The sequence below is a fragment of the Colias croceus genome, chromosome 17 (assembly GCF_905220415.1).
Source record: "Colias croceus chromosome 17, ilColCroc2.1".
In the NCBI taxonomy this organism is placed as follows: Eukaryota; Metazoa; Arthropoda; class Insecta; order Lepidoptera; family Pieridae; genus Colias; species Colias croceus.
Genome location: NC_059553.1, coordinates 1,282,036 through 1,294,653, shown reverse-complemented (window position 1 = coordinate 1,294,653; position 12,618 = coordinate 1,282,036). Strand labels below are relative to the sequence as shown.

Here is a 12,618-nt window from a genome sequence, read left to right as displayed (position 1 = left end):
AAAGTGACATTATGTAATAGTAGTAACACAGATAAGTAAATTTCGTAGACTGAGAAACTAATAGACAAAGGTACTCTGTAACCGCGACTGAGACAAAGATAGTTTGTCAATGTATAAGTTGAATGTTGCCACAGTATCCGAGCTCCCGGATGTTTTGGAAAGGGTAAATATTTTTAGGAGCAATTAAATAAAACCAGTTATGAGATTTTTCTTTTGTCTTTATAGTCAATTTAGTAGATACAAAAAATATAAGCAGATTGATTATTGATGACGAAACACATTTCTTACTTTTTCATTGGCTTGTTCATATTTTACAATATTTTGTGAGAATCCAATCTTTTCTATAGGTCTACCAGAATCTGATGGCATATTTATAATTAAGAAATAAAAGATTTTCATATGGCAATGTTATTTGACAACTATCAAATTGGTTGTCAAATTATTTGTCTTCTTTGGAATTAATGAATAATTTTTAGGATTTTGTCTAAAAAATCTTCGAAAATGTCGAAAAAGCCGCTGCGATCACAAGCAAGAGATGTTATTTATAATGTGTATGGAAAAACATTCGATGAAGAAGGGTCAAACACATCACAATTTTCAATTTTGAATATTTTATTAGTAAATTGGACTTACCCGTTTTGATACTTAAAATTAAAAATATTATAAGTAGGTAACTATAATATTGTTTGTTGATTACAACATAATTTTATGAAAACTTATTACAAGAGTTTCCAATACGGCTATTCGTCAAGTCCAAGTTGTCTAAGTCAATTTGATATTGTGTTTATCTGTTAATACTTACGAAAATAAACATAGTTTTTATTTATTTTATAAAAAAATTATTAGCATTATCTAGTTTTGATCTGCATTATCATTACATCCATATTTTTACATGACATAATGATAATGAATATACAAATATAGGTATGTGTAAATAATATGTAATATGTATTACATAGATAAAAGTAATATGTATATTATACATGTAAGTATGTACCTACATAATATTAAGTGGATATCTCATTATTAAGTACAGTATTGTGCACATATGTAATGTGACTAATGATGTTGAGGACAAAATAAAAAATAAGCAGTATCAAGATCGTTCAGTCCATTTTCCCTAGGGTTGCACACTCAAAATTTTGATTTCCCTAATTGCCATCAGATTCTGGTTTACCTATACCACTTCGATCCATTAATTACGTAGGTCTGGATCATCTGGAAACAAATCGATACACATAGGTTAATAATAATTAATGCTCGCAGGTAGTTCAGGTTCTCTAAAATTATAAGTGTAATTTTATGTCAATCACAATTATTACTATGAGAAATAATAAATTAAAATATGTTTTCGATGCCGAAGTCTTCCCAAAACACTGGGTTATTATGGGATTTCATATTCATTTACTTTCGAGTTTCGCCATATTGTCAAATCAATATTTTTTTATTGATGATCGGGGTATTATTTTTCCCGACACTGGCAACACTTACTTGTTGATGTTTATAGGTTATTGAATGTAAAAATCGATATTAATAATAATATAATAATAATAATAATAAAGTCGTACTTACGCGTGAAAAGACACACCGGCAATTTTCTTCTCACTATCGCTTATACATGCAATAACACGACAACGCACCATTCTATTTACTTCGATGTCTATATTAAGATAATTTCACCGTCTTTTCAATGTACTCGTATTGATTTTTTACTAAATAATATCCAAAATTCGAACACCAAGCACGATGAAGGCACGAACTGTCAAAGTTTGTTTCGCAACTCAAGTTGCGGATCTTGAAAAACAGGTTACACACTAAGGGACAAAAAATTGGGTATTTGTGTCTTTGTCTTATGCATTTGTTATGGTATTTTCGCTCTCTTTCTTGTGTAAGTGAGAAAGGTATCGTCATTGGGTCTATTAGTTACTCTGTCTACGGTAAATTTATATTACGAAATAGGGTACCTACTCAGAGCAATAAACCTATAGAGTTCTTATATTGAGACAGAACAAAATACATATTTTCTAATCTACTTACTCTTAGTCAATAACAGCATAAGCCAGATTGAGATAGCGATAGAGTATCTGCACTGTCTTCAAACGTAGCGCGCCGGCTATATTTTGTTTGCCTTCCAGCTGGAGGTCTCGGTGCATCAAGTGTTTTTAACGAAATATTTAGAAAATATAAAGTGTATAGTGTTTCTTTTTATTTGTCAGTGTGCTAAAATCACTATTGTATGTTTAGCTACCGGCTATCACTAGTCGAATGGGAGTTTTGGATGATAACAATGAGAAAATATCTTTCCATCGGTAAGTGATTTTCAGCAAATTGATAAATATTTATGTTTTAACCCTATTTGAAGGTTTTATCAAGCGCTTTTTTATAATTCTATGTTGTAACTGTAACATTTACCCACTTTATGGGGTTGTGGAATACAAAAGAATTAAATAATTTTTGAATTAAATAAATTCATTTTGTTTTAGATTTCCAGAGCTAAATATAAAATGGGTATAAAACATGAGACGAGTAGATTGGACGCCGTCGAAATTTGCTAGATTGTGTTCACTGCATTTCGAACTCTAGAAGAATTGTGCAATCTTACGCTTACGTTTTTTTTTTGTTCCTGTACATAATAAATACATTTGATTAAAGAAGGTGAATTTTTATTTGGATTTTTTTTACACATAAGTTACTTGTGTAACTATGTGACAATTAAACGGTTGATTAAATGACAGTTCTCATAGATGAGAAACTACTATTGAAATACATACTTGATATACATGCGTTTTCAAAGAAAAACCCGCATAGTTCCCATTCCTGTGGGATTTACGGGATCAAAAGTAATTTTTCCAAATTTCATTGTAATCGGTTTAGTAGTATTCGCGTGAAAGAGTAACAAACATCCATCATCAAAAACTTTCGCTTTATTAGTAGTTTGAAAGGAAAATGTTTTCTTTAAGACTGTCCTTTTATGAACTTGTTAAAATGCTGCATGATTCCTTCATGCTGACTGTGCCGTTCTATCTTTATTTTAAACTAGATTTCCGCCCGCGGCTTCGCCCGCGTTTTCAAAGGAAAACCCGCATAGTTCCCGTTTCCGTGGGGTTTCCGGAATAAAACCTACCCTATGTGTTAATCCAAATTACCTTCTATATGTGTGCTAAATTTCATTGTAATCGGTTCAGTAGTTTTTACGTGAAAGAGTAACAAACATCCATACATCCATACTTACAAACTTTCGCCTTTATAATTATTTATAGTAGTAGGATTAGGTACATTTAAGTTTTAAAATTTATTTTATAATATACTAGCTTTCCGCCCGCGTTTTTAAAGAAAATCCCGCACAGTTTCCGTTCACGTGGGATTTCCGGGATAAAATCTATCCTATGTGTGTATGTACAAAATTTCATTGTAATCGGTTCAGCAGTGAAAGAGAAAGTTATCCATTCTCGCATAATTTCGCCTTAATTATATTCGTAGGATTAAACAAATAATGTATTGAACTGAAATTAATTATTAATTTTGTTTTTTTTTTTATTATGTATTATTTCACGAAACCGTAAATGCAAAATGCATTCACGATTTTATCGATTGAAGCACATCCCATCAATATCACCTTCTATCTATATAAATACGTACCTATAGTAAAAATGGTGCCATGACTATGTTGAAACGTAGCTTGTAGTCTATAGCTATCTCATTCTTTCATACGACGTCTTCTTTAGATAGAGAGAAACAAATATATGTAAATTGTATACGCTCGATACAAGTACTCTATGGGTTTATTGCTCTGAGGGTACCTGTGGAGGGTACCTATTTGTACCCGTGAATCGTGATTGTTCGTTATATATATATATTTGGTGGAATGTACACCTCTTATCAAAAATTAATTTATCCATTCTGTATTATTAAACCCTTAAGATATTCCTGTCCTGATTTCCTGTAAAAAAAAAACCATTAAAACACTTTTAATCTCTATTCTATAAAAATCAAAACTGTAGCAAATATTAATGAACCTATCGAAACGCCACATAATATAATTATAATATTATTTTAAATACAACTTCCAATATTCAGTGTCGAAACGTTTTCGTATTTGAGATGTTAATATCTTGCCACATACAATTATAATATTATAATATTTGTTATCCGTTATAAAAAAATATCCTTTAATTTATTATAAAAAATTACCTATTACACTGATTTTTTTTTATTTACAAATAAGATAGAAATATAATAAGGAAAGATACTTTAGGGAAACATAAGATCAACCACAAGGAAATAGGCACGTAATCAGTTTTGAAACAGTGTTACCAACCTACGAACGCAAAGTGCTTATCGACGTTTCGGCGTATTGTACATTTGTCATTTTCTTGTCAAAGTGAGACCGTGGATGTAGACGATAACTCAGTACTTACTTAATTAAATAATTACTTAAAATGGCAGAATCTGTAACAGAAATCCCGATAAATTTAGAGGATAGTGTGAAGGAGACGATACAAAATGTAACAGATAAAGCACCATCAAGTATTGAAGGAGTAGCGATTGCGTACTTAAGTTTGGTGATAATGGCTGTTTTACCCATATTTTTCGGATCTTTTCGATCAGTGAAATACTTAAAAGAGCAAAAAGTAAGTAAATAACATATTAAAGAATGCATCAGACCCTTTGCTACAAGAATTTCATGAATACCTTTCATTATTGTATGAGACTGGCGATTTATATTATTGTCATCGTGGCATTCACGGGCTTATAGATGAATGATTTACAAATATTAAATTCTATAACAGAGGTGTAATATCTTGATCAAAAAATAGGAATTCTTTGTTTTTATATTTTAAAATTATTTTCAAAACTAATTTTTCATATCTGTCATCTTTTGTTTTAGACATAAAAGCTATTCAATAGCTAACATATACCTACTTAATATTTTGTATATAAGTTTGTATATATATCAACAAAGTCAACAACTCTCTCTCTTATAGCTTACCCTATTAAATAAGCTTACAATTTTTTTACATATAAAATAAACTTGAATTTATTAACCATGAATTGAATTTATAAACGAGTCATGAGATAAAAACACAAATTGGATTGTAAGATACATGTTACAATTGTTGACATTTAATACCTCAAAAGTGTATTTGTATTTTCAACAGTAACAATATTATGTACCATAAAATTGGTTCTAGCCTTGGCTATAGTATCTGTGAAAGGACAGTATTTAAAAAAAAATACAGTAAAAGCTCTTTATTCGCAGGTAATAGCACAGAATATATATTAGTGAAAGAATGTTCACTCCCTAACAAAAGTCAACTTTAGGCATAAATAATAGCTAGTAGTATAGCTCAGGGTTGGTACTCGCCGCCAATTTATCATAGGTACGCAAACACACGTCACGCGACCGACGCGGACGCAGTGAGCGCGCGGGCGGCGAGTGGCAGGCAACCCGAGCTCGACTGCCAACTCAGTCAGCAACGGCGCGAAACATACCTAGACATCGGAGAAAAACCCCCCTGGTAATAGGATCTGTAAATGTGCCGCGAATAGAGAAACTGTGAATGTGGAATAAACTACGAAATATGAAGCAAATACATAAAGAAATCAGTTTAATTGAAGTTTTTGACCATACCTATTTATTAATTACTATTTAATTAGGTATTTATCTTTAAACCGCAAATAAACAATTTTAGGCCGCGAATATAGGAATTAGGTCACATTTTTTAAAAGCGCGAATAAGGAGCTTCAACTGTATTATAAAATATTTTTTTAGGAATCTGGTGAGCGACCTGAGACAATGTCCAACAGGGATGCACTTATGTTCCCACTGGTTGCTTCATGTGCGCTATTTGGTCTCTATATTTTCTTCCAATTCTTCTCCAAGGAGTACATCAACCTTCTATTAACGGGATACTTCTTCTTCCTCGGAGTGCTGGCCCTTAGCCACCTTCTCAGGTGAGTGTTTATAATTTTATGTCAAGATAAAATGATATGTATCTCATTAATATTAAATTAAAACTATTTGTTCATTGAGTTATGAATAGAATACATCATTTAAACATCCTTTAACAAATTTAGGGAGCTGTCATTTTTCCATGAAAAGTGTACATATTAAATCATTCAAATATATATTTCCGACATTTATTAGTTTATACTCTGAAATTAATGAAAAAACACATACTCATTTTCTTTATAATTTAAAATGATGTTTTGCTTTCAAAGCCCGCGAATGTCATTTGGCTATTTGAAGTGAGTACAGTTTATGTTTGTAATATATAAGTGTATATTGTAAACATTTAAATTATTTTATTTTGTCTGTCAGTGGCAGCAGTTGATGAATGTACAGCATCATTTTTTGTTCATTCATTTACGATAATCCTATTAAAATCATCAATAATAGAAAATTGCTTTATTTTATTGATGTATGATGATATAAACTCTTGCAACAATTTGCGAAATTTTATATATTATATTTTATTTTTCTTATAAACTTTTTTAAGAATTTTTTTGTATGGCAATATTATCAAACAGTTTTCTGTAGCGTCTTAAAATTTAAAAAAAGTTGCTGTACAATCCTCAATATTTTTCTCTGTTGGACCATGATTTATGTAATAATAATATGTCAGAAGAGGTATTGAAATGGAATAAAACCAATGCCACCATCAAATGACCAAATTTACGAGGATAATCAAAATATAATTTTTATTATGGCCCTCTATAGTTCTAAACAGATCCCCTTATGTCATGTGACCATCAGTTTTTCAATTCAAGCCAGTAGTATTATATTATATTTATGTATTGCCATTTACCTGAAACTAATTTCCATCATGTTTGTCAAATTTTCCACACAACAACCAGAACCAATTGAAAATTAAATTGAAATAATGTAATCTAAGCTTAGCTCTAAGTCTTTTTATTATTCACTTCACTATTAATAGTGAACTCAAATATTTATTTTTTTATTTGTTGTACCATACTATTTAACATTTAAATACAAGATAGAGAAAATGCAAAATAGGTATGATTGGCTGCCTGAGGTAAAGGTAAAATAAGCTATACAAATAAATGTATGAATGTAAAGCAGCTGGCTGTATGTAAAAAATAATGATATTTTCTTACATAATTTATTTATAAATCTATAAAGAATAGAAAAAATCGGTCACAGGGGGGATTCGAATCCGCGTCCTTCATGCCAGTCCGGGGCGGACGCTTGACAAATTCAGCCACATAATATATCTTGCATACAATAGATTTTTTTTTACAGCATTAAAATGCATAAATAAATGTTTTTAAAATTTTGAGAACAGATTTTTTATAACATTAGGCGAGATTCGAACCCGTCTTTTTTAATCAACGATTTTTATTATGAATGCAACACCGCCATACGAGAAAAACGCGGGTTCGAATGCCGCTTCATGATTAAAAAATCTGTTTTCTTTTTTGTATTGAATGAAAATTTTTCAAATTTTGAATAGATTATATTCTTCTACAGCCCCATAGTAGCCGTGATGATGCCAGCATCGGTACCCAAAGTGCCGTACCACATTCTCTTTACCCGCGGCGATCGTGACGTCGTCAACTATAAGTTCACGTCCTATGACGTCATCTGTCTGCTCATTTCTTTCGTATTCGGCATCTGGTATTTGCATAAGAAGGTAAGTTTGTAAATAAATTTTTGTAGGTAGGTGGATTTTTCTCACATCATAAAAATGCAAAAGAAATAAAGAAACAGTATCTTTAATTTATTTATTATTTGATATAACCCAGATCTATTCTTTATCTGCTCGGGTTATACCCACTTTTTCCTTGTTAAACCTATTACAAAATGCCTAAAGATAAGGAAAAATAAATACGTAATAAATATATTTTTACGTGCTACCGATTCAAGGATAGCAATTCCCAATAAAAATAAATTATATAAAAAAATATTGTAAGTAAAATAAAAAATGATACAGCATCTTGTAAATCTCAAATTCAGATCATAAAGTTTAGTATTTTTTTGCTCGAATATAATTTTATGTATGTTATTAAATAGGAATGTCCGGTTTTTCTTTATTTTTGAAATGAATTATGAAACTTCTAGGCGCTTCGAGAATAAAATTTCAAGGTTGCGTAATGGCAATACCGTCTCGTCATAGATAAGGCGGTTTTCGGTTCAGTTTCGGTTTTGTTACCTTTGAATCTTGCCAAAGAAGCTCCACTTTTGACAGCTCGGCACACACGCTCATTTTAAATATGTATGCTTTAAATATTTATCTTTCCAGCACTGGATCGCCAACAATCTCTTCGGTATTGCATTTGCGATCAACGGCGTGGAACTATTGCAACTGAACAACGTAGTGACTGGCTGTATCCTCCTCTCGGGGTTGTTCTTGTATGACATATTCTGGGTGTTCGGAACTAATGTGATGGTCACTGTCGCTAAGTCCTTCGAGGCGCCTATTAAACGTATGTATATGATTTGTCACGTATATTGTTACAAATGTTTATTTATAAAAATGTGGAAGAAAGACAATAAGTTAAATGATAGTAATAAAAACAAAGAAAAGCAACAGGTGAAATTAATATCTCTTTTGTTCCGTGTTTTAGTTATTGTGTCGAATTTTTAGAAAATATTTTTTATAACATGGATGACATTTGTTTTTTGGGAGCAAAAATATGATAGGTTCATTGGTCAGAGGTATAAAATGCTCTATGGTATCATGCAAAATAAAACATTAAAAGTCGACTTGCTGAAAAAATCTTTAGTTTTCATAATGTTAAGGTTAAACAAATGAAAAATGTTATGAGAAAGATGTTACACGTCTTGACAATGTTGTTCACCAATTTAAATTAAAAAGTTATGAAAATTGGCTAATATTATATATCCATTTTTCGCAGTGGTATTCCCCCAAGATCTGCTCACCAACGGTCTGAACGCAAGCAACTTTGCCATGCTTGGCTTGGGAGATATTGTAGTGCCCGGCATTTTCATCGCTTTGTTACTTCGCTTTGACAAGAGCCTGCAGCGTAACTCCGAGTTCTATTTCAGGTAATATTTTGTTATATTATAGTTTTTTTGGTTATTAATGTGTGTTTTGTTGTGATGGAATTGTTTTTATTAAAGCAAATTTGGGTTCAAATGTGGATATACAGGGTGCCCCAAAATGGGTCGGGAATGATTTTTTTTTATTGCGTTCTTATTCTGATAGAATCTTTCTAATGTTGAAGTTCTTTTTAAGGATGGTTTGATAATCAATTTATATTATTAAATTTAATTGTTATGTGAATAAACATGAATTTTCAAAATTGTTATTGATGAAAAAATATTTCTTTTTTTTATGATAATATTGATTTTGAAAATGTTGATAATAACGATTATTGTGCCGTAGGGCGACGTTCGCGGCGTACGTTGTGGGTCTGCTGGCTACGATCCTGGTGATGCACGTGTTCAAGCACGCGCAGCCGGCGCTGCTGTACCTCGTGCCGGCCTGCCTCGGCACCCCGCTCGCGCTCGCGCTGCTCCGCGGCGACATCAACGCGCTGTTCAAGTGAGCACCCTGTACACTGTAGCCGCTGCACTCGTGCCGGCCTGCCTCGGCACCCCGCTCGCGCTCGCGCTGCTCCGCGGCGACATCAACGCGCTGTTCAAGTGAGCACCCTGTACACTGTAGCCGCTGCACTCGTGCCGGCCTGCCTCGGCACCCCGCTCGCGCTCGCGCTGCTCCGCGGCGACATCAACGCGCTGTTCAAGTGAGCACCCTGTACACTGTAGCCGCTGCACTCGTGCCGGCCTGCCTCGGCACCCCGCTCGCGCTCGCGCTGCTCCGCGGCGACATCAACGCGCTGTTCAAGTGAGCACCCTGTACACTGTAGCCGCTGCACTCGTGCCGGCCTGCCTCGGCACCCCGCTCGCGCTCGCGCTGCTCCGCGGCGACATCAACGCGCTGTTCAAGTGAGCACCCTGTACACTGTAGCCGCTGCACTCGTGCCGGCCTGCCTCGGCACCCCGCTCGCGCTCGCGCTGCTCCGCGGCGACATCAACGCGCTGTTCAAGTGAGCACCCTGTACACTGTAGCCGCTGCACTCGTGCCGGCCTGCCTCGGCACCCCGCTCGCGCTCGCGCTGCTCCGCGGCGACATCAACGCGCTGTTCAAGTGAGCACCCTGTACACTGTAGCCGCTGCTGTACACTGTAGCCGCTGCACGACTGACAAACTGCAAGGGGATTCACGAGCTCATCCTGTATATTGCAGCTTTCTGACATCCATTTGCATCACTCCGTATCAACAACTTTCTTTAAAGTAAATAGGGCGGGGCTTCAAGCGTAATTTTTTTTATTTTTCTGCAATTTTTTCCCCTGGTGTTAACTTTGTATTAAATTGATTCGTTTCTATAACACGTCTTTTAAAATGACGAATAACAATAACAATTGTTCGAATAACAATTTATGAAGTGGAACTTCTTTAGGCGAGTGGAAATTAAATTTCAAGGTCGCTCCATGGAGTAAGGCGACGATTTTTGTATCTTTGAATCTTGCATTAAAGTTTCACTTCTGAAACGTGTGCTCGGCACACGCTCTTTTTTACGACATTCATATTCACGTCTTCAGCAAAAAAAATTAAATCTGTTTCAGTTATGAGGACCAGCCGGCTGTAGAGGAGAAAGCTGACGCGAGTAAATCGAAGAAATCGGATTAAAAACCGGTTTAAATTCAACCTAAGCACAAATTTACAGCACACCATGATATAGTACATAGCGAGGGACCAGGGTTGCTCGGATTTTGGTATTCTTCGAAAATTTTGAGACTGTTTATTATGGAAGTCGTCGGAAAAATGTCAACTTGGTAGTAAGAAATGTCAAACCTTGTTCGCTGCATGTCAAGACTTGGAATGACGGAAAGCGTTGTTCGCATGTCGAGATATATTTAAAAAAAATGTCATGTCAAAATGTCTCTATAAAAAAAAAACTAGCTGTTAAGAGGTTTAAAAATGTTCTTTGTATATCTGTGTAAAGTGCGACGCTATGTCACAGTATACAGATACAACCAGTAGGGAAACTTCATACAACCTGTTCGAGATGGCTCACGCACACAAGCAAGCGTGTCTAAGGATATTCTTATATCTGTCAAATGTCATAATACCCTTAAGATTCTCGTAAACGCACTTGCTTGTGTGCGTGAGCCATTTCCAACAGGTTGTATGAAGTTTCCCTACTGGTTGTATCTGTATATTGTGGTTATGTTGTGCAACTCATTCTTATGTGTAACTTATTCTATGTGATAGAAATAAGGAATAATATTTAATAAGGTTATATTATAGCCTTCAGTTAATTCAAATGTGGCGCAACGTTGCTCTACATGTAGCGTAACATACTTTAATGAATATAAACCACAACATAATGTGGTTTTTTTGTGCTAAAGTCGGTGTTTTCTCATAATATCAGCTTTAATATTTGAGACGTATTTCCTTGACTTTCAAAATGAAACTTTTTTGGTGATTTGGACTTCCATACCTGTATCTTCCAGGGGGTATTTTCGCATAATGATTAGGTAAAACGCATTATATTAGTATATTCTGAATGGCTTGTGTCTGTCCCTCCCTTAAATCAAATCGTTGTAAATATATTTTCGTAGGCAAATTGCGTGGATAAGTTATTTTTGTTATGTTTTTTTCATTTATCAGAATTTACGAAAATTATCATCTCTCTATATTTTAAGGATTCCTTTCTTAATATAATTTGCATAATTTTTTTATTGTATGTATGTATGTAATTCAATGCATATGGCCGTAATTTATTAGAGTCGTTTGTTGGCAGTGTACGAATATTCGTATTCAAAATAAAACTATATTCATATTATACGTAAATTTTCATACATTTTGGAATTATTATATCATTGTGAAAATATATTTAAAAAAAAAACGACTTGTGGCACACGGGGACTGCCGCGATAAAGCTATTGTATGCTATGCCTTTGTAGCGACACCTTGCTCTGAATCGCGCAAGCGAAATTTTTTCGGTACAGAGCTATATATATACAACTTTCCGACATAATCCATTGGGGCCCTAACGGCCGGCCAGTCGAGTAGACTGGTCGAGAATCTTCCTTTTTCAATGGAGGAATTCCACCTTTCTCTCTCCACACCTTCAAGCCACACCTCCGCCCGTCGGAGTGGGGAGCGTGAGGTTTTTCGTTACGGAATTTCTCGATTCGGTCCCCGCGCTCAAGGCCCGCGATAGAAGCTAGGTATGCAATAGCTCAATATAATATTTATTGTGGAAGTATTTATATTAAAAAAATATAATATTTAGGTTTTCAAATTTAGTAACTACTTACAGTTTTTTCAATTATGATGCCTAGCTTGCGTTTTTGTCAATTTAATTTATAATTTCTGTTTAACTGAACTGTCTTGAGTTATTTTACTCATTACATCTAAATAAGTCGAAAATAAAATAATGGATAGTAAAAAGCTTGTAAAATAAGGATTGAATAACATGTTTTATGCTATGACGTCACAAAATACGAATATTCTACACTGCAAACATAACTTTATTACGTCTTGTAAGTGTGAACTTGTAACGAATTTATGTAACGACGTTCGCCGAAAATGGGCTAAGTAATAAATATTTTAAAATAATA

At 34.1% G+C, this 12,618-nt stretch overlaps 1 protein-coding gene across 1 annotated transcript; it reads left to right on the top strand.

Annotated features, from left to right (window-relative positions):
- Nucleotides 1-4,342: 4,342 nt before the first annotated feature.
- Nucleotides 4,343-11,869, top strand: LOC123699168 (minor histocompatibility antigen H13). Its single transcript, XM_045646059.1, has 7 exons — nucleotides 4,343-4,631; nucleotides 5,774-5,955; nucleotides 7,493-7,655; nucleotides 8,265-8,448; nucleotides 8,881-9,031; nucleotides 9,372-9,530; nucleotides 10,615-11,869. Exons 1-7 carry the CDS (start codon nucleotides 4,440-4,442, stop codon nucleotides 10,676-10,678), a joined length of 1,095 nt encoding a protein of 364 aa, XP_045502015.1. The 5' UTR covers nucleotides 4,343-4,439; the 3' UTR covers nucleotides 10,679-11,869.
- Nucleotides 11,870-12,618: the final 749 nt, after the last annotated feature.